The sequence below is a fragment of the Calonectris borealis genome, chromosome Z, assembly GCF_964195595.1.
Source record: "Calonectris borealis chromosome Z, bCalBor7.hap1.2, whole genome shotgun sequence".
NCBI lineage: Eukaryota > Metazoa > Chordata > Aves > Procellariiformes > Procellariidae > Calonectris > Calonectris borealis.
The window spans coordinates 45819046-45842375 of record NC_134352.1 but is presented as its reverse complement, the minus strand read 5'-3'; the positions used below and the strand labels follow the sequence as shown (position 1 = coordinate 45842375).

At 42.3% G+C, this 23330-nt stretch overlaps 1 protein-coding gene across 1 annotated transcript; it reads left to right on the top strand.

Annotated features, from left to right (window-relative positions):
- Window positions 1-3633: 3633 nt before the first annotated feature.
- On the top strand, window positions 3634-12604 carry GCNT1 (glucosaminyl (N-acetyl) transferase 1). Its single transcript, XM_075136286.1, has 3 exons — window positions 3634-3746; window positions 9674-9809; window positions 10213-12604. Exon 3 carries the CDS (start codon window positions 10350-10352, stop codon window positions 11628-11630), a length of 1281 nt encoding a protein of 426 aa, XP_074992387.1. The 5' UTR covers window positions 3634-3746; window positions 9674-9809; window positions 10213-10349; the 3' UTR covers window positions 11631-12604.
- Window positions 12605-23330: the final 10726 nt, after the last annotated feature.

Genomic DNA, 23330 nt, shown 5'->3' with positions numbered 1-23330 from the left:
AAATGGGGTGGGGTGTCTTCCTTCTGGCAGACAACATTTTGTGTTAAAGTGATTTTGGTGATCATCTTCTTCAGACCTTTTTTTTCCCCTGCACCCAGTGTTTGCACTTCTGGCACCCCACCTCTGACTTATGCTGAGGCTCAGCTTTCAAGAGTTCATCTGCAAACTATGAAGATTAGAATTATTTTCTTCCCTAGTTAGGCACAGAGCAAGCAGTGTGGGGAATCTAGGCAAGAACGTTAAGTCTCATAAACTTTACAACAAAGGGAAATGTTACTAGGGATGCTTACAGAAAAGATAATACAAATTTCTGGATTGTAGCAACTCTTTCCTTAGAGAAGGCTAATGTAGTAAAGGCACAGTCTCCACATTAAGAAACCTTCAAGCCCTAGCAGGATTTAAAACTGGGGTTAGGATCCTCTGTCTACCTGAGGTTAGATATTAGGATCTAGCATCTTCCTAATGTTAGGTCTGAACTATCACAAGAAACAGATGTTGGAGTTACACTTATTAGACACAAAAACTCAGACAAGTGATCTTTTGAAAAGGTTAGCAGAGAAGCTATTAACATTACAAAATGCTAGACCACTGTCTGGCTTTTCAGAAAAAGGAAACTTTTACTTCCTTAAAACTGGTAAAATTGAGAAGACACAAGAACGAGCAGTAAGCATTAGGTTTAAAAAATTCTTTGCAGCTCAGACTTTTGACAGAGCATAAAAAAACTAAGGTCTTTAAATATGTTCTATATTCTTTAGGTTTTCCAAGAAAAAGCCTAAAAGCCTGGAGGCAGCTGTCAAATGACAAATGAGATACTAATATCAATTTAGAGCAAGCATACCTATGAGACAGATGTCCTCCTAGTATTTAAGCTGTATTCTCCTGCACCATAACTATGTAAGTTTAGCCATGCACAGAAAACTGTTCTTGAAACTTTCTTAATTATGTTGTTTGTATGCCTTGTTTGCATGGGATTGTTGGTCTTACCACAGCTATCAAATATTCACGTACAAATTGATTTCATGCAAACCAGTCAAGATTTACAACAAAATCAATTCTGTATTTTAAATTTCCCATATTTGTGACTTGCTTTTTGTTCACTTTTGTCTGTATTTTGTCTCTAAATTCCACTTTTTCCATCATTTTATTTAATTCCTCTATAGGTACTTCCAAAATTGTGAATGATGTCTCTTTTTTCTTTTTTACTTTATTTTGTTTCACAGCTGCCATAGAGTCACATTTCTCACCGGTCTGTCACATAGCAGGAAGGGCAGCTTGTGGATTCTGTCATCTTAATATTCCAGCCTCAAGGTTAGAAGAGTGAAAACCAAGTGCAAACCCACTTCACCCATTTTCTTTCAGGATCAGTTGACAAAAACTATCCATGAAAGGAACCATTACTGAAACACAGTCCTTGAAATTTCACAACGCTGCAATAAACAAATGAAGAGTCTTTGCCAGCATGGTCAGCCAAGGATCACAACCTCTCTAATCATGTCAGTCTACAAAGAACTCCACTTTCTACTCGTGAAAAAGTTAGAGAGTAACAGACTTCTGAACTTCAGCTATCTACCTGAAATAACTACTTTCAGTAATGACTTTAATGCTTTTTCTTTTTTTTTCCTCTCTGCAGGAAGTAGTTGTTAGAGCGTACTTTGTTACTGCAGCAATATACATCAACTCTGGTGCTTTGCTTATTTTGATCCAACACACTTCTTTGCATCTGTAGCTGTGTAAGTAATTAAGAGGGAATGAAAAACAGTGAAAGAAAACATCTGCCCTCAAAGCTTACCCAATTCACTCTCTTCTCAAGAATACTCGGGGTTCAGCTCTACTGTTACTGCTTCTTGTACTGCAATGGCAATACTGCGATGCTTTGCAGACAGTTTAGCAAGAGAACAAATACCTAAATTTAAGCTACCTGTGACTTAGTGTTCTAATTTACATGCAAGACCAACAAGATACAGTCATGGGCTGTAATCATAAACCATTTCTCTCCAAGTAAAACTCTCCATGGGAAAAACAAGCAGGAAATCTTGCCCCCTCCCCCCCAAAATTTCTCACTCCTCTTGGAAACTTCTGTCACCAACCTCTACTGGGTTTACAGAGGAAAGGCCTTTTTAGTATAGTGCTCCACCAGAAGTTCAGCCACATAAATAATAGACACACTAGAAAGACCCCTTTTTCCCCCCACTTGTCAGGAAAAGGGGAGGACTGCCAAGCTAGTATGTAGTTATACACTACTTCTCTACCCAGAAGGTACATATACAATGAAAATTTTCATGACAACATGATGATGCAGATTTGAGGTCTTGCAGTCCACTCACAAAGTAACCTATCTGATCCAAGTGGCAACATGTGGAGGCACTTGCCCCTTCTCCTGGCAGTGTCTGCTAGTGACCAGCCTTGAAACCAAATCTTCTCATTTTCTTGTTAGCTTTCATCCTGCTTACTGTGCAGATGCATGAACCTCCAGTGGGAGCTCACAGCTGGGATGAGGAAAGGACAGGAGAGTACCTTAGGCGTGCCTCGATCTGCCAAATCATACTGCACTCCAGATAGTGCTGATGTGCAGGGATTCTTGGGGAATGCTGCAAGCACTGTTCAAGCTGCTGCAGGCTGCAGCACTTGGGTTTTTTAACGAGGAAGATGCTTTCTTTGAACTTCCTATTTCCTTGAAATTTAATTTTCTGTTTTCTTTTTAAATACTTTGATAACATATTAAGAAGCTGCCTGCCCCTAAGCTCCACCTTCATGTTTCGCAGCTCTCCAAACCCTGTCGACTATGTTTATCGTCGGGCAGACATTTGATGGGACAAAGTAATCTTCAACAAATCAAAGTCTTCCTCAGACTCTGTCTAGGCACGCTTTTCTTTTCAACGCTGCAAGTTTCGTACCCGACTTCCCAGCCAGCTCTGCTCCCCTCCCACCCCACCCCCCTCTTCCACCTCTCGATTTTTCCACCCACTGACCCATTTGAAACACATCTGTCCGCTAAAGGCGGGCTCCGGCCAGCCCGGCAGCCCGGTGCCCGGACGGGCGCCCAGCCGGCGCCGCACACCGGCATCCGCAGGAGCCGCGGCCCCGCTGGGTCCCCGCTCACAGACGCGCGGCTGCCACAGCCAAACCCAGCCCGGGCAGCACCGTCGCAGTCACTGTCCCCCTCGCCCCCGGGGTGCCATCCACGGCGGGCTGCCATGCCGCGCAGCCGCCGCGGCTTTACGGTCGTTTTGGACTGTGCCCTGCGGATGTTGCCCCCTTCCGCCGGGCCGGGCCGTCCCCCGGGGTGGCCTGGGGAGCCGTGAGAAAGCCCTTTGCTGCCACGAGCCGCAGGGGAGCTGCCCCCGCTCCGCCCTCCGCGGGTTTCAACGTTACCGGCACTGCCGGGGGAGCCTTAAGAAAAGAAAAAGAGCCTGAGGAAGGGCAGTTGCCAAAGGGGCTGGCGACAGCTCCGCACTGCCGGCGTGAGGGAGGGGGCGGGCGGGAGTGAGAAGCAGAGGCGGGACGCGGCCAGCGGCGCCGGGCGCCGCGAAGCGACGGGTCGGGCCGGGCCGGGCCGGTGGGTGGGTGGGTGGTGCCGGGGAGGCGCGGGGCCGGGCGGGGGCCGGCAGCCCAGCGCCGGGCCGCGCAGGCGGGGGACGTGCGGCTCCGCGCTGCCGGGGCGCCCTGCCTGCCGCGGGGCGCCTCCCCGCCGCGCCGCCACACAGCGAGCCGCGCCGCGCCGGGCGAGAGCGGCCGCGACCCCGCAGGTGGGTGCTGCGGACGGGCCGGGAGCGGCGCGGCCCCGGAGCGGGCGGCGGCTCGGGCCCGGCTGCGAGCATCGCTCTTCCCGGGGCCTCCTCCGCGCCCTGCGGAGCGGCGCAGCGCTCCTCAGCCGCGGATCGCCGGGCAGGTGCTGCACTGGTGGGCAGGGGAGGAGCAGCTGCTGTGCCTCTCTCCTCCTCCTCTCTTTCTGCTCCTCTTCACTTTCTTCCCCTCTCTCTCCTTCCCCTCTTTCCTTTCTTCCTCTCCCCTCTTTCTTTTATTTTTCTTTCTCTTTCTCTGTTTATCTTCCCCCCTTCTTTCTCTCTCCTCCCTCCTCCGTTCTCTTTTTTCCCTTCCCTTTCTCTTCTTTCCTCTCTTTCTTTTCCCTTTTCTCTTTTCCCCCCCTTTCCTCCTTTTTTCCTTTTTCCTCTCCTCTCCTCTTTTCTCCCCTCCTCTCTTCTTTACATGTCCCCTTTCTTTTTCTTCCTTTTCTTTCCTTCTCCCCTTTCTCCCTCTTTTTTTCCTTCCCCTTTCTGTCTGTCTGTCTTCCCTTCCTCCCTGTGCCTTCTCCCGCGGCGGTACGTGCAGGTGAGCCCAGGCCAGGCTGTCGGGCTCGGGGCTGCTGGGTTGGGGTGCAATCTGTTAGCGAGCACACCGTTCAGGGGACATCCGATGCTCCTGAGGTGTTGCAGTCCTGGGGTGTGGCTTTTTTTTTTCCCCTCTGTTAAACTTCCTAGAACTGGGAAAACCCTGAAGAAACCTCCTTTTTTTCAGAACAGCAAAGCTGTTTAGAAGGTTGTAAATAGTTTTCTGTGACCCAGGTTGGGTGGGAGGACTCAGAAGTCTGACAGGAGGCTCAGTTATGCTCTGGCACATTGCCTCCTTTCAGTGGTGCTCAGAAAAGTAGATTTCTTTGTGGGAAAGAGGAGGAGTGGCAGCAGGAGGGAATGGCCGTTTTGGAGTCTGCAATTTTAAATTTCTTTTTTAATGGAATATGAGGTGGGCGACCTCAGAGCTGGCAAGAACGAGAGAGTCAGAAATGGTAGTAAGAGACTTTCAGTCTACTGACTTCAACTTGAAAATTCTTGTGAAAAATAATGCAGTATTTGTAGCTGAAGTTGGAGCTTAGTTACAATGGTACATGCTTTTGAAAGTACATGTATACAAAAGAAGATACTACTTTTATTTTCTCTCCTCTGTGATTCTCTACTCTGCTTATAGTAAACATCAGTAATCAGCGTCATTTTTTTCCTACGAATCTTAATTGTCTAGGTAATACTTCTTTCCTGAGGCCAGAAGAGCCAAAAGTTGCTTAAAAAAAACGATGAATACCTTTGCCAAATCTGTTCTTTTTTCTAACTGAAGCAAAATGCACTGGGGAACATACAAGCTGAAGATTTATAGTCTGCTCTGTTGAGAATATGGTGATTTACTGAGCAAAATCCTGCTCTCCAAATTTGTTACCACAGTGGAAAATCCACCGCTAGTCTTAAGAAAACGTTTAATTTTGTTTTTCTAATAATCTCCTCCTGGTTTTTGTTTGGATTCCAACATGATCCAAAAGTTCTCCACTTACTTTGGTTCATAAGCTCCTGAAACTTGAAAAGACCTGACTTTATCAACCTGGAATTCTGTCTTAGGAAAGGTGAAAAAAGGTAATTCCACAGGAATGTAGCATGCCCAACTACTACAACCGAAATAACTTGTGCTATTAGGTTTACTTCATAGCTCCAGGGAAACCACTTCTTGCAGAGTGAAGCGTTGTTATACGCAGGATAATCATGGCGCTAGTAGAGTTATGCATATAACTCATATATGCTCATATGCATATAACATGAACATAACGCTCATGACCAGGCTGTGGGAGCTAGAAGCTGGCCCTGCTATGGCATCGGGGCGGGGGGGTGGGGGGGGCAGGGGCTGACAGCCCCGGGAGGCTGAAGTGGGGCCATGGGGGAGCTCGGAGGGGGCTGGTTGGAGCCGTCAAGGCTTATCAGTGCCCTTGGGGCCCTGCCGACAGCCATGGGAGCTGAGCACAGAGACTCCCCCGAGGCCGGCTGGTTGGATCTGCTGTCCTACCCCGACGGGCGGCGCGCAGAGACGGGAGCAGGGCTGCTCCTTCCGCCAGCAGCGCGTCGTGGTACCGGACCAGTCGCACCGTGAAACTGCAGCCGAAGAGATCTGCTGGGCCAAAGGCTGGTTTCCGTAGGCTGAGGCGCGCACCCTTCGTCAGGGCTGGCCTAGCAGCGCCCTGCCGGCTCTGCGCCTCGCAAGCATCCTCCTCCTGAGGACCAGCCCCGAGGTGTGGATGTAAGGATCCTTGCTAACAGCTGCAGCTCCAGTCCAGCCTGTCTGCGTAAAACCTCCCGTGAACTTTGGTCTCCCTCCGAGCTGCGGTATAATCTTGTAGAAGTGTTTTGTTTGTTTTTTTCTCTGAAGACTTAGGTTTCTGGTGGGATTTTCTGTTTGTTTTTAAGGATGGGTGAAGCCAAACTTAACTAAAAGCACATGCTGAGCGGGGCTCAGAGGGTGCTGCTCCCTCCTGTCCGTGGTCGCAGCCTTTCTTTGATGAAGGTTATTCCCCTGCAGCTCCTTTGGCGGAAGTATCCGTGCAGTCTATTGCTGACTCGTTTCAGTCAGTAGCATGGGTCAGCTTAATAATTTAGCACGTAGGGTTAACACAAGTTTATATAGTAACCAGGTAAAGCATTGTTAATGAAATCAGCTGTACAGTAGCACCTTTACAGTAATATAGAAGTTAAATCAGAACCTGACTTTTACCAAGACATCCAGCAAACTGCCAGGTAATGAGTACTTGTTTCACAGATGAATAAACTAAGAGGTAGATGATCCAAGTGATTTGCCCTCTGACACAGAATGGTTGCCAGAAATGGAGGTTTAAACTGGGTATGGTAATCCTTCTTTCCGTAAGGTCTATTTAAATGGAGAACACTAGTCTCTAATAGAAATCAAATTGAAATTATCTTGATTTTGTGTTTAGTTGTACCGTACAGTCTGTATACAGCAATGAAGAATAATTCTGGCAGGAAAGAGGGAAGCAGGCAGCTAACTCAACCTTTGTACTAACTCCTCCAAATACCAGCAACTGCTATAAGTTTCTGCTTTTAATGACTACTCCATCAGAAATACACGCTCTGACTTGAGGAGGAGGCAGTAAAAGAAGGAAGTGGGTCAGGTACGTAACTTCTGCAACTGAACTTCAGTTGCGAGCAAGACCAAGGCTGCTGCAGCAGAAGGTCTTTTATCTGTGGCTGCGCAAACCTCCCGCCTGCTCTCCCACAGTGCAAAGTGCTGTCTCTGACACCGCATTCTCTAGTGTGTACACTAAAGCGACGCAGAGCTTGAGAAAAAGGTGTTAAAAGCGTTACTGAATGCAGTCTGAAGCTGTGTTAATGAGTATTCTAGGCTCATAAAACTTTATAAAACAAAAACCAGGTATATTATCAGATTAAAGGTGCCAAATCTTTCCTTATCCTTTAAAGGTCAGCTTTTGTGAAGAATGGGATATGATCAAGTTTTAAGGCTTTTTAGAAAAAGAATTGCAAGCATAAAGAAACAGTAACTTATTGTTAAGACTGTTCAGAGGAAGCAGTGTGTCAGTGAGAAAAATTTGTGAGGAAAAACCTCCACCTAAAGATAAGAGCCGTGTTAATGTGTAAATGTTTGCAGATCTCTCATTTTGGTATAATGGAAATGCAGGGTCTGATTATTCTGAGCTCAAAACAACAGAGGAATTGCACCCAGCTGGGTGTACAAGGCCTTTCTGAAAGAGATTCTTATCCTGCTTTCAACTAAGTTTTATTCTAAAGCAGGAGCAGGAAAGACTTCTTAGCAAGCTTTATTCTTTGGAAATCGTAGAAGGTGAAGACTGCAATGGTAGCTTTTGATTAAGGCTCTGTTTCCCTGCATTGTAAAGAACAGGGAGGGAGTGGCAATCCTCTTGAAGTGTTGTGTTACTCTACAATGCTAGTGCTCCTATAAAAACTGAGAAGATAAAATAGTAGTGCTAACTCTCATCCTAAAGAAAGAAGGATTCTACCTTCTCTCAGCTGTAGCTTCACAAATATAAGTATGTTTGAAGTACATTTTAAGTTCTAGAAAAGTCTTAATTTCTAAGTTGGTAGGCAGAAAACTAATTTAAGGGTAACCAGTATCACAAGCTTCATCCTATGGAAAAATATACTCGATAGAGATTAAGGAGACTATCACATAGCTAGTATCCTTCCTTTGTTAATTTCATATGTGATGGATATTATTTTTATTGGCTCACATCTACTAGTCAAAACTAGCAGGATGTCAAGTAAGCAAGTGTCTGATAAGTTATAAAGCATGTTCAAACTTGCTGTAAATTATGTCATTGTGTTTGATGCACATTGCAAACTAAACGTGGTAATTGTGGGATTTCCCTTTTTAAAATTTTTCATTCAAATTCAAAGTGTGAGACCTGATACTTAAAAGGTACCTCTCCATGCTTTCACCTGTAATTGCACACTAGTTCACCTGGCTACTTACCGTAAGGGTTAAAATTTTAGTTCTTCCAGTCTGACTTCACTATACACCTAAAACAGACTTGGAACAAATGTCCACCTCCCTAAGATAAATTAGAAATGCAGGATAAAGTAATTACAGGTGTAACTCTGAAAAAAAAGTACACTTCATAGTAAATAAGATGTTTATATAATGCTGTTAGTCACAAATAGTTTGTGGTCTCTGCCTGCTGGTGGCAGGTTATAGTCCTTCCTTAAAATACTGCTGATCCTTATAGCTGTGCTAGACATTTGTGCAGTGATCCACACCTTCTGCCCACCTACTACACATGGATTAATTCTCCCAGTCAGTTTGCAATGCCGTGGGCATAGTGGTGGACCCAATGTGTAGTGCATCCTGGTGGCAGCATTATTACTACCAAAAAACTCAGTGATGCCAGGCCTCAATTTCTTACATGTGCCTGTTCTGAGATTTGCAAGTAGCAGGTTAAAAGCCACAGTTTGAGAATTAAAAGCTAAAACGATACTGGGGTAGCTTAAAGAAAATAGAGGAAAAAAAGAAAAATCTTACACTGAACAGCCCACAGCAAAACCCAGACGTTCTTTTTCTTAAATTTTCTTACCATTTTTTTGGGTAGCAGTTATTCTTAGAGCTGTTCAGAAAGTTATTCAGAGGCACTAAATTTTTCTTGAAAGTAGTAAAAATGAAAGGAGCTGTATATCTCTCAAATACTTCAATATTCCATTAACCTTTTAACTTATAGATTAAAATTTTGGAAGACATTCTCTATAAACTGTACTGGCTTTTGCAATTAGAGTTTGGCTTGAAATTCAAACCTGCACTGAATTATTAGGCAATATATTTGTGAGTACAAATGGCATTTGAGTGGAAATGTAAATTGTTTAAGGATATCCTGTTGATCAGTTTACCTGCATGAAGTAGTACTTCCAAAAAAAGACACCCAGTTCTCTAATCCAGTTCTAGACTGCAGTTTTCTCAACAGCTGCAGCTGTAGCACCTGCATAACTGCGCAGTGATTCCTTCACAGAGTAGTGAAACAAAAAAGGTGCTTAAGGGGAAACAGGACTAACAAACAAAAATGATGTAGTGCCTGTGAAATAAAGATGAAAATAAGATCAGCATATTATACATCTTGTTGCAACTCAGCCTTGCAGCATATTTCCACATAAAAGCAATTGCTGAATCATAAGAACAAGTGTGTTTAAATGATGCTAACACAACACTGCTGTGCTCTTAGATTTGTGCATTTGCAGGGACTTAACACAAATCAGCTTTAGAGATAGGCCATAAGTATTGCCTTTTACCTTAAAAAGGTACTTCAGCAATTCAGTCACAGCTGTTCTCACAACTCTGAAAGTTAAGGAGCTACGCCATACTAATTTCTTTCTCCCCTTCTCATCAGCTTTTTCCTGATGGTATTTCTAAGCTCATCTGCAGGATGTTGAAGAGGCTGTATCTCACATAAAAATCTTGAAAAGCTTCAGGAACTGCTTTCCTAGTGAGAAGATAAAGCATGACTAGCACCCAGGAAGTGAGTGGTAAGTTATAATGAAATCTATGTCACTGCTGAAGTGAGTATAAAACATTCTTGTCAAACTCTGAAGCGTGAATTAACATCAAATACTTGCCTCCCGTAATGTATCTGACTTACTGGCATTAATTTTGTCAGCTGCAGCTGAACCAGCTCTGTTTTCTTACTGAACTTCAGTTTGTAGTCTTAGTACTACAGAAAAGTGTCTTACGAAAACTCTTTGCCTCTCCCAATCTTTTTCTAGAAAAATAAACTAATTTTATTCATTAATTTCTAATTTTCAACAGAATATTTTTGGCTGAACTATTCACCTTTTTACTGTCACTAAATAACAATGTAATTATTAACCAGTAATTTTTTAAAGAAACCTTTTAGTCTTTGAATGACAGTCATATTTCATTTTATTTTAGGATTTTTCCTTCCATCTCCCTGATAAACTCACCAACTGCCTGAGAAACACAAAGTGTTCTTTCTGAAGTTGTTGAAGCTGATATGAGCAGAGCAGAGGGCGATTTTTTTAGCCCTGCAAAGCTACCTGGTATTTGAAATGTTGAAGAGGAAATTACGGTTTTGCCACAACTCGCGCTTCAGGCTTTTCTTGGGTCTAACTCTTGTTTTAGTAATAATTTCCGTTGTGAAAGTCAACCAGAAACAAAACTTCTTAAATCGGAGACATCTAGAGCTGACAAAAGAAGATCCTATTGGCAATGTTAACTGCACCAAGATTATAGAGGGGGATGTAGAAGAAATTCAAAAGGTAAAGCTTGAGACATTGTCAGTGTCATTTAAGAAACGCCCCAGACTAACAACAAATGATTATATTAACATGACAGCAGACTGTGCCTCCTTCACCAAGACTAGGAGATACATTATGGAACCTCTCAGCAATGAAGAAGCAGAATTTCCAATTGCTTACTCAATAGTGGTTTATCATAAAATTGAGATGCTTGATAGACTTCTAAGATCAATCTATGCCCCGCAAAACTTTTACTGCATTCATGTTGACAAGAAGTCTCCAGAATCTTTTTTTGCTGCTGTGAAAGGAATAGTCTCATGTTTTGATAATGTCTTTATTTCCAGCCAGTTAGAAAGCGTTGTATATGCTTCATGGAGCAGGGTGCAGGCAGACATTAACTGCATGAAAGATCTCCACAGAAGAAGTTCAAACTGGAAATACCTAATAAACCTCTGTGGCATGGACTTTCCTATAAAGACCAACCAGGAAATAGTAGAGAAATTAAAAGCCCTTAAAGGTGAAAACAGCTTGGAAACTGAAAAAATGCCTGTTTATAAAGAAGTAAGGTGGAAAAAACACCATGAGATTATTGATGGTAAAATAAAGAACACGGATATAGACAAACAACTACCACCTCTCAGTACTCCAATTTTTTCTGGTAGTGCCTATTTTGTAGTTAGCAGAAGATTTGTAGAATACGTATTAGAAAGCAGCAAAATCCTTAAGTTAATTGAGTGGGCAAAAGACACTTACAGCCCAGATGAGTACCTGTGGGCAACAATTCAGAGAATTCCTGAAGTCCCGGGTGCAGTTTCTTCTAGTGACAAGTACGATGTTTCTGACATGAATGCACTGGCCAGGTTTGTCAAGTGGCAGTACTTTGAAGGTGACATGTCCAAAGGTGCACCCTACCCACCATGCAGTGGAGTTCACGTTCGCTCTGTCTGTGTTTTTGGGGTAGGAGACTTGAACTGGATGCTACGAAACCACCACTTCTTTGCTAATAAGTTTGACACTGATGTTGACCCTTTTGCAGTGAAATGTTTGGAAGAGTATTTGCGACACAAAGCTTTGTATCTGCAAAAGAACTGAAATACTGCATGCTCCTGTTACAAAACATAGGTACAAACAGTATACAGCTATGTACTTTAACGTGTAACACCAATGATATGATGCTGATGATGCGTGTAATGGTTTTCACCATGTTCATATGGTGGTGATGACACCCTCCCTGCCTTGTCCGTGGACAAGGGGGAGAGAAGACATATCTCAAGTGAAGATGGGGATGCCTTGTGTTGTACACTGAGGCTTGGAACTTTGGGTACAAAATTGAAGACAGCAATTTTTGGAAGGCCAACTATTTGGAATATTTATTATCTAAAAGGTGTAATTAAGGGGCTTCCTTTGGCTAAACTATTTGTTTTAAGGTTTGGAAAATGCATGTTTTTCATGGTTATTCCTCATTTTTTTTCCCATGAATGTAATGCTAGGTGGAAGGGAAAGATGAAGAAGGGGGGGAGGAAAAAAGCAGCAGGACTGCACAGACTTTATACTGAGTACTGGAAGATCTCAGGAAAATAACATTGGAATTGATCTGAAAACTATACAAAAGGGAATATACCAAAGCCAGCTGTCATCATTTAACTTAAATCTGATCGCTGTAGTTCTGTAATATGTAATTCTTAATCCTCCTGAAAATTTCATCTTCAGCATGGAGTATTAAGGACTTTTGTTTAAATTTTTGTAGCCAAAACTTGCTTTTGTACTCTTAAACCCCCCTGATAATGTGATATAAAGTTTATATACTAGTTTGTAATTACGTCTTCTCAGGGAAACTTCAGTTTTGTACCTGATGAGTTAGACTTGTAATTTTACACTGCTTACTGTATCGGGAGTCTTGCTTTTGGATCCAAAATGACTCAAGTTTCTCAAAAACTTCAAAGAACTGCAGTAGTGTCTAAATGTCACTGATGGAACTGCTGGTTTCTGTTTTCTGTCAAGCTCAACTTGCATTCCAGATTCTTTTAACAGTGAGTATGGAAAAATAAAGTTATTTTTCTAAATTATATCGCCTCTTCCTACAATTAAACTCCTTCTAAAAGCACCACCAAAAAATCCTAATGATGAAGACCTAAGATGTTTTTACTGTAGATTGCCATACACAACTGAAGCTGCAGCTGAGACAAGTCCTACCTACCTTATATATGTTCATTCATTCATGTGTCTATGCTTGTTTAGGTTAGCTGGTGCAGATGATTTTTATTTATTTGCTTCTTTTGGTGGAGGGAAAGGAGGAAATCTGGATGAGTTTTGTTCCAGGTTAGGTGCCTGCTTAGTTGAGCTGCTGCAATGAGGCACAGAAGCATGGTGATGAGAGAACAGAATGCGTGAAGGATGATATTATTTCTTGCCATAACAATTCAGGTTTGTCATGCATAGTTACTGCCAGGTGTCTCATCTTACTCCTGAAATGACAGAGGAATTCATTACAGGCACTAGCAAATGGCAAAATAGACTAAATTTTTTGTCTTGAACTGTTGCTGTGATGGCAGCATGTATTTCTTAAAAAGGTAGTTTGTCATGAAGTTTCTCCTAAGGTGTGCGCTAATACTTAGACATTAACATAATGGACTGCTTACTGTTGATCATGCAAACAGCTAGGGAGGCAAGCAATTTAATTTGAAATAAGGCCTATTCTTGCCAACTTCCTTGCACACCACTCCACCCCACCTCCACCCCCCTATCCCTCCCGCCCCTGGCTTCAAAACCACCTGAAAGCTGTTTAGGGAGTTTTGAGAGACTCTCACATGATGCGTAAACAGGTAATTAAAGCCTGTGAGCTGAGGCATGGAGGGAAATGCCCTGTCTTCCCCACCCTTTGGCTCTTCTACAAGAATGCTCTTATAGGCAGTTGTGCTCTACCACCTTTGCACAAGCTACAACAAGGTGTAACTTCATTGCATATAGTACTGGGAAATTCCAGGAAGTCATGTTATATTTTTAACAGAAAGCAAGCTGTTTGTTTTTAAGAATTTCCACCTAAAGACAAGCTACATGAATAGCTTCTATGAAACCAGAACTGCTAGTTCAAATAGACTGAAAAATGAAGTTCTCTGCACAGGATGGACTGCCGACTCAATTGGTTGGAATCTGCTAGACATCTGGAGCATCAATCCCTTTACCTACCTATTCCAGACTGCTTTGTACTTACTCTTTTATATAATACAATGAATGCCTGTCTGTATCTGTTGTTAATGATACTGCTATTGTAGACAGACAGTGAAAATGCTACTTGCCCAGGTGCTCCAAATGTTACTGTTTGGATGGAGTCAAGAGAGATCCTGTGTACGCTCACTGTATGCTCTGTTCTGTACAGAAGGAAAAATAGGACACCATTGCTGTTTAGCATACATTTTTCATAAGATAAGGAGGAATTTCTTTTTCTTCTGGGGAAAGTGAATCACAAAAAAACCCTAAACACCTCCCTAAAACTGACTTGTAGGAGAGACGCCCTGATCTAGTGTTGTGGTTTAACCCCAGCTGGCAATTAGGCCCCACACAGCTACTCGCTCACTCCCCCGCAGTGGGATGGGGGAGAGAATCAGAAGGGTAGAAGTGAGAAAACTCGTGGGTTGAGATAAGGTCAGTTTAATAAATAAAGCAAAAGCCACGCATGCAAGCAAAGCAAAACAAGGAATTCATTCACTGCTTCCCATCGGCAGGCAGGTGTTCAGCCATCTCCAGGAAAGCAGGGCTCCATCATACGTCACATGTAACGGTGACTTGGGAAGACAAACGCCATCACTCCGAACGTACCCCCCTTCCTTCTTCTTCCACCAGCTTCATATGCTGAGCATGACATCATATGGTATGGAATACCCCTTTGGTCAGTTGGGGTCAGCTGTCCCAGCCGTGTCCCCTCCCAAAGTCTTGTGCACCCCCAGCCTGCTCGCTGGTGGGGTGGGGTGAGAAGCAGAAAAGGCCTTGGCTCTGTGTAAGCACTGCTCAGCAGTAACGAAAACATCCCTGTGTTATCAACACTGTTTCCAGCACAAATCCAAAACGTAGCACTATGAAGAAAATCAACTCTATCCCAGCCGAAACCAGGACATCTAGTAGATTTTAAATGGTCTAGAAAGGTAATTTCATGAAAAGAACTCTTAATCTGTTGAACAAGTACTGAATGGGCCAAAGGAAATTGATAGATTAATTAAAGGTATTGCAACTATGCATACAGAAAAGACACCATAGCCAGCTACAATGGGTAGAGAAAGCAATCTGACTTACATTAGTATTTCACTGAATCTGCCAAGTAAGTTAGCCAAAATAATCATCGTCCTAGAATCAAGCAACTTTGTCGCACCAATAAAACTCAAAAAATCTAGATTATATCCCTTATTGACATCAGCAGTTTGTCGTGGTTTAACCCCAGCCAGCAAAAATAAACGCCACGCAGCCGCTCGATCACCTCCCCCCCCGGTGGGATGGGGGAGAGAATCGGGAGGGCACAAGTAGGAAAGCTCCCGGGTTGAGATAAAAACAGTTTAATAATTGAAATAAAACTAAGTAGAACAGTAATAATAACAATGAGAACAACAACAATAACAGAATACACAAAGCAGGCAATGCACAACACAACCGCTCACCGACGCCGACCGCGTGTCACAAACGGGGGGCTCCCCCCCCCACCTGGTTTTTATACTGAGCATGACGTCACATGGTATAGAATACCCCATTGGCCAGCTGGGTCCACGGCTATGCTCCCCCCTCCCGGTGCAAGCACCACCCAGCAACAGCCAAAGCATCAATGGGCCATCAACGCTCCTTTCACACCGAACCCAAAACACAGCACACCCCCCAAGCTACTGGGAAGAAAGTTAACCCTGTCCCAGCTGGGACCAGGATACAGTTGGTTTTTCAAAACTTGTCTCAGTTTTCTGCTAGACGTTTAGAGGAATGGAGCAAAAGTCTAGTACTAGCTTGAGTGAACATGAAAGAAAGATGCTTCACTGATACTGCAGCAACGAGTTAATTTGATGCTGTGCTGACGATACTGGGCTTTTGTTAGGAATAGCTAAAAATTAAAAACTTAATGATTACATCAACCCTTCAACCATTAATTCTGAGTACAGTGGTGGATTTTTTTAGTCACTTACAGAATATATAAAAGAGCTAATATTATACTGAGCACCTCTTCAGTCAATTAAAACATGGGAAATTCTATTATGTAAAATGGCTTCCCAATTCCAGTTAGCAGTACCATTCATCCTCATCTTAATATTTCAATAATCTAGTAGACCACTTTCCATAGTTTCCAAATTCTCTTCTTTCCAATAGATCAGTTTCCTTAATTGTGCTTCTAATTGCCCTAGACTGCAGTGTGGTAAATTAACAGTAACCAGCTTTTGACAGGCAAGGAGCCTTCCAGGTGCCTTAGACAGCAGACATAAAAAGGCAATACCCTTTACGTTATGTTCTTTATTCCAAATCAAGTCACTCAACTTTTTCCAGATATTCTTACTCAGTTTTCAAAAATCTACACTAATCTGATTTATCAAGTTATTTTCCTCATATGTATCCTAAGTTTTTCTATTTTATAAATGAAATGAGTCAGTTTCTTACTCTTTGCATACAAAGAACAGTTTGGGGTTTTTTTCTTCTCTTGCCTTTTTTTTTTTTTTTTTCTTTTCTGGGTCAGCCACTAACCTCGTGCAGATCCTTTGTATCTGCATAATGGTCTCTCTTATTTGTCTTGCCTTACGTTGCAATATCTTCAGACAGGGAAATATTTTGCTTAGTGTCCTCATTTAAATTCTGTGGCTCTGAAACTGAGCTTTGCTGTTGGAGTCTTATACATAGTTAGGGTCTTCTAGGATCTGCCAGTACTCTTTAATTTTTCTGTCTGCTATAGCCATAATAGAGCTTGACAAGAAAAAGTTAAGAACACAACCAAATCCTTGAAGTCAGACCAACGAATTTAAAAATATATTGTTTTCCCAAAAAAAAACCTAAGTTGTGTAGAAAAAAAAGATTGTATAGAAAAAAATTCAGCTAAGAAAAACATGTCAGAATGGGCCCTGAGCAGATGTCACCTGTTAAAATCCATGTCGCATCCTCCAAGACAGGATGGTAGAACTTTTTCTGACAGACACTGGTCTAACTATACTTTTTAAAATTAATTTCCTCTGGATTTGGGAACCTAGGCCTATTGGGAGATCTAGTCACATACAAGTAATGATCTACTATTCTGCACCATGAAATCATATTAATCTTACCTATCTTCATAATTTTTTATTTTTCAGGGACTTGACCCTACCTTCATTCTCTCATTTAAACAAGCAGTATTTCAGAAACCCTTTAGCAGAAAATACTTAGTTACTGAAGTCTCCACTAACTTTAATGAAATTAGTTTGTCTACATCAAAACCCTTTATCTCTCTTCCTTTCAACCAACTTGCATTTGCTATACATGGGGGTGGGGAGCAGAAATGGCCATATGGCTTCAAAGTATATTTTACCAACTGGTGTGTAATAGGGAAAGTGAAAGTTGTGGCTTAGCATCAACAGTTACGGGTGAGTGTTTAGTATATTTTGGCACCATTGCATTAGTGATGCTGGAAAGATAGATTTCCCAGTGTTGATGTGAAATGAGTTTAGTATGGAAAACATACTGGCAGAGTGCACATCACCTGTCTGTAGATAATGCTCATAATCCCGTTTAATAGCAGACTGATGTTAATTAAGTATGCTGCTTGCACCAGGCAGTTAAACCTTAATTACCTCTTTGAACCACTAGATTATTAGGATGATGTTGTAATACCTCCTCTACAAGCAGGAGTTGAAATGCTGTTACCTTTAACTTTGAGTCGATCCCAGCCATCCTCTGTGCCTTTTCAAGTTTAAGGCAGATAGGTCCTTCTGCAAAAATCAGCAAACCTTTTGTTAACAACACACCAACTCTCGCTGGCCAGGCCAGATGCCCTCCTGCCTGCATGGGGCTCTTGAGCCAAATGAGCCCAGTAGGTAATTTATTCTGGACCAAGCAGTGCTGTTTTAGCTACCTGCATAGCATGTCTGTGCTGGGCATGCAGAGCAAGGAGATCTCTTAAGAAGTAACATATCACACACTTGTAACCTTTGTATCCTGATGCATTCAATTCCTATTGCTACAGGGGCCTCAAATTGCAGAGGGGATTTGCTTCTACACCAGAGCAAACCCAGGTGAATCTACTTTGGGGCAGTGAGACCAAAACCGTTTATTCTTTCTTCTGTGCATGTGGCACTGTAGCACTGAGCAGCTGTGAGATACATGAATCCTTAACAACAATCACACAGCAATGAAATGTAAAGAGTTCAGAAAAAATAAATATCCAGACTACACAACTCATGTACATCTTCTTTAAGGACTTCTGCTAGAAAGTAAAATACAAGCACCATACATGTTCTTCCCTCCCTCTCTTCCTCCCTCCCTCCCCACTAAATTTAATTTGAATTGCTGCCATGCCAGGAAACTCAGCAAACAGGATGTTTGGTAATTGAGATAACAGCCCCGCTCCCTAGGGCAACTGACCTTTGGAGAGCTCTTGTTCTCTTCAAATGACCAAAACCAGAAGGTCCAGAGAGAAACTTAATTTTGTTTTCACAGGAACTAGTCAAAACATTTTGCCTTTGCTGCTTTTTAACGTTTTCTGCCTGCTTACCCACTGCAGCTGAGGGCACAGAGAAAAAGAAGGTCTCTTCCTCAGTATCTCCAGTCTCATGGGCTTTCTTGGGCAAACAAGACTTTTCCCACCCTTGCCTCCTTGGTTCACAGTCCCTGCCTCCTTTTCTCCTCCTGCCATGGTCTGCTAGGAAGAGAGGGCACATCTGAAAGAAACTCCAACAGACCTTGCCAAACATTACTTCAGGTGGCCAAGGTACAAGGAGAAGTGAAGTTTCAGTAAAACTGTTTTCAGATGGGGTTACAGATCCTACTCAGGGAAAGGGTACTTAATTGCTTTGGTCCTGAAAGCTGTCTTCCCTGCCCCCCAGCTTCCCATCCCCTAGGTCCCAGCAATATCTAGACTGAAAATATGGTGCAAGTCCCCTTTTACTATGCAAGTCCTACTTTTACTAGGCAGGAGAATCCCAGCTTTATTCTGCAGGCTATGCTGACTCTGAAAATCTTTCTAAAATATATAAAATGATTATATATTCAGATATACAGGGAAAATAAGTGAGGTTTCTCTCAGCAGCTGAAATCTTTCTAGGTACTTCCTAATCAGTAAAATTTGCAAACACACACTTTTGTCCTTTTTGAATTCCAATTCAAAGTAAGAACTATCACATACATCACATTTACAATTTTGCTACATTTTCTTAAGTGTAAGCGTAATGGACTGATTCAGGATAAAATAGAAATTTGAGTCATGAATGTAGGTTAAATTCCATCACTTAGAAATAGTTTTCACTATTTAACACAACACTTAAAATATATATCTCTCAGGTTCCACAGGACTTTTCATAAAGAACAGTCAAACAGAAATGTTTTAAATTGAGTACAGTCATTTCTGTGCTGTTGTATAACTGAGAGGCCTACCTCATTTATCTATTTATTTAGGGGAAGGATGAGCAGAATAATTTCTTCCATATTTCAGCATAGCTCCAGGCTTCAATACCTCTGTGGAAGGGGAGCAATTAGTGAAGAGAAAGTGGGACCTAGAGAATGGATTAAATCTTGTATGTAAGGGTTGACTTAGTTTCTCAATTTGGTAGCTATTTCTTAGCTTCATTTTTTAGTAAATTCAGAATCTGAAACTCTCTTAAGAATAATTGCTTTTGCATGGCTGCCATTTATTTGGCAGAGAATAATCAAAAAGATCCAGGGTTTTCTTTTAAATGAAATCCTCAGCTGCAACTGTCAAGTTCAGTTTTCATCAGAATTCTTAAAATAAATACTCTGGGAAAGAGGAGTCATTCCTAAATATCTCTAATCTATCTTCATGGGCATATAGTCGCAAAAACCTCAAAGCCCACACAAGCTCAATATTTTTCAGGTCTAACTAAAACAGTATTGAATTATATACCACTAGGGTTTTGTGTATTTTTGAAGTTATATTTCTTTTACCTGTGAATGTATCAAAATCTGCAGTCAATATAGCTTCTTGACCTTTGAAGGTTGCATTTTTACTAGTAGCCTGAAGAACACTTAGAAATTATTAAATCTGCTAGACTGGCAGCTCAGGTGTGTAATCTGTGTACATCAGTTAATTTGCATGAAACTATGAGAAATTTCCACCACCTAAGCATCTTTCTAGCATTAAAAATAGTCACATGGAAATTTTTTAAATGAGAGCGAAAATCCTCCACAAGGCTACCTTTCATCACCTGAAGATGAATGACACAGACTGGAACAGCCTCTCAAAAAATTAGAAGTATCTTAAGAGCAGAAAACACTGGAAAGTGACAGTCACAGTGGAACAGAATGACAACATATCAAAATATTTCACATAGCTCTGTCTGAAATGCTATAGTTAGTGGTTCAGCACTAGTCACCAGTTGCTTTTAGCCAGTGGAGGTTAAACAGCTGCTGGATGGAGGGCTGTGCTTTAATGACAGAGGCTGCAGTACTTGGTGGCTTTCAAGTGAGCCCTCAACCTATCTGCGCCCCTGAGGCCAGTTGGGCTGCACCCAAGGGTGCTGAGGGACCTATCCGACATGCTTGCAAGGCTGCTCTCCTTCAGTTCTGACAGGTCATGGAGACTGAAGGAGGCTGCCAACGACCAAAGCAAAGCAAATATTGCACCCGTCTTCAGATAAGGGCAAATGGAACAATCTGGGGAACTACAGGCTGGTTGGCCTCATTTTTGGTCCCTAGGAAAATCATGGATGGAGCAAGACCTCTTGGGCATGTACCAGCACACAAGGGAGAAGATGGGGACTGGGAATAGTCAGCAAGGATTAACCAAAGCTAAATGATGCCTGACCCGCTGGATGGTTGTCAGTGATAAGATGACTGGATTTGTGGACGAGGGGAGAGTAGTAGATGTTGTTGGTCTGGATGTACATGAGCAAGGCTTCAGCAGACACTGTGAGGAGAGGCAGCAAGAGCTGGACTGGAAAAGGGCAGCTTTGAGGTGCCCGCTCTAACTACGAGGAGGTTGCCAGGGGCCAGGCTTTTTGCCAATGGTGGCCATAAATGGAAACAGGAGAGTTTCCAGCTAGAGAAAGTGGGGATGGGGAATTTCCATGGCAGAATAACTAAGTACAGGGACAGGCTGCCTGGAGAGGCTGTGCCATCTCTGTTCTTGGGGGATTTCAAGCCCTGGCCACATAAAGTCCTAACCAACCGTGTCTGACCCCACAGCTGAGCCTGCCTTGGGGTCACCAGCCCATATAACTGCTTTTCTATATTCCTCCAGCAGTTACACAGTTACAAAACCACTCCAAAGGAATGAGAGCTGAAGAAAAATATTTCCAGAGTCAGATAACCCATTTCTTATGAACTGAATGTTTTGAATAATGTGTAACTCGTTTTCCGATGTTGCACACATCCTTTTTGTCACCCCCACAAATAGCAGTCCCCACAAAGCCCCAGCACATTGTTCACTTTTTTCACCTGTTCTGTAATTTTTAACTTAGTATTCTTCTCACAAGAATACTGCCACTCTGTCTGGGATTAAATTTGGTCAAATATTTGGTTACATTTATGACAGAATTACACTCTGAGGTGGGGAGGCTGCTTACTACATGTAATGTAAATGTATCTACCCATTACTGGCAGTTGTATTTCAGAGGATCAATTAGTCCAGATGAAGCTGGGAATAATGATTAAAAAAAAAAAAAAAGCTGGGAAATAATGAAGACACTTAGTACTTTCTGGTACTGTTGTGACCACCATTTGGCTCTTCTCACATCCTCAAATGAAGCCACAAACTAATCCATTTGTATGATACAACAGTGGGATGGTTGTATCCCCACTTTTTCTTGGAGTGCAGTTAGAAGGAAAATCAGTCTGTGCTTGTACAAGTCCCTCTTTGGACACAAAGAGCAGTCAGCACAATCAGGTCAATCTTCTCCTGTGTGCTGCTTTAAGGAGGTATTTGGCTTTTTGGCCATTTAAAGATTGTTGTAAAGGTAGCTATAATGATGAACTGTAGGAAAGCAAATCTGTAGGAAAGCAAAAATTGTGTGATTATTTTCATGTGTGCTCTCTCGTGCCTAAGACGGTCTGTAGGTCTGGGCTTGTGTAATACTTGTAAAAACTACTGTAAAAAAGGCTAGATGCATGTGTGTTTGTGTAGCTTGTCATCTCTTTGGACAGGAGTGGTACTGAGAAACCACATTATGCAGGCCTTTGATGGGAACTTGATACCTAATATGTAGTCTAATTATTCCATGCAAAAGCTTGGCTGAGAATTGGTACATTGGAATATACCAATGGAAGTATTATTCTTTATATATAGGCATCGGGGTTACAGTAGTATAAATGATTTTTGGCAGAAGATAATATTTAGTTAATGTTTCTTAAGTGCTACTCTCTTTAATTGCTGGAAAAAAGAAGGAAAAATAATTCCACCAAAATGATTTCACTTTCTGCTGAGTGCTCTGTGTCATTTGTTGGCAAAGGTAATGGAAGGAAAAATATCAGCAACAAAAAGTGACCATGAAATGGTTTTTTTACATTAACAACACAGGCTCCAATTTTCTTTCCCATATTTGGTATTGCCTAAACTGCAGTAAACGACTGTGATACAATTCGTATTTCAAGCTGCTAGTGTTGGCCAATTTTCAAAAAGAACTGAAAGCACCCAGTGTGGGAACTTGGATAGTTATGTCCAAAATTACGTCCCTGCCTCACTGTACCTGAAGTTAGAGGCATCTTCTTTCCATTGTATTCTTATCTTTGATCTTTCATGCTTTACCTAAACATGTAAATCTACATGTCTCCTTCCACCTGGCCTGGCCCATGCTGCTTAACTCAGTGCCTAGTTAATTTTCAAGTCTGCACAAAGCCATACTGCTGTAGGCACACTCAGAAAGCTTTCCTTCCCTTCCCCTCCCCTCTGTCTTAGAAGAACAGCACACCCTGTGTTTTTTAAAAGAATAGGAAATACATGTCTCTGTCTACACAGGAATTTGGTCTCTTCTCTAAAGAAGTCACCAGCTTGATAGAGACAAGTGGGTTAAAGACAAACCCTTCTCCATAGTATCTCCTTGGCCAGCCCCATGCAGCTGGTAACTCCCTGTGCCGGTTGTTCATGCTCTCCATGGAACCTGGCACTTAAGCCCAGAATAGGGAATCATACTTTCAGCACCCCTCTGGAAAAACACTTTAAATGCTGTCTGTAAATGCAGCCCAATGTGTACATCTTCACTGATGTCTGCAGATCTCTGTGCAGATATTGCACGCTATTCGCACTTCCTAACTCCAAAGGAGGAAGTATCGCCCCATTGGTCTGATGTCAGGTTTCTTGTGTCTTTCTTTGAGGTTATGGTACAAACCAATCCATATCAGAGGCACACCACCAGACTGGGAGGGTGGCTCAGACTGATGGTAAGTCTCAAGAACTGACAAGTGAAAAATGCCAGGCAGGAGAAGTCAGGAAAACACAACAAAGCAATGCAAGTTACAGTAGCCTGGACTCTGCATAGTTTCGGAAAGAAAAGTTTATCAACCTCAAAATGCTTACACAAATGAACCTCAGCTGGAGAACAAAAACCCTCACTACCCTGCCTTTTAAACATCTCGTCTATTACCAGGTAGAAGATTCTCTGCCTTTATTAAAAAAATGGCAGGTAGAATAAAATGTCA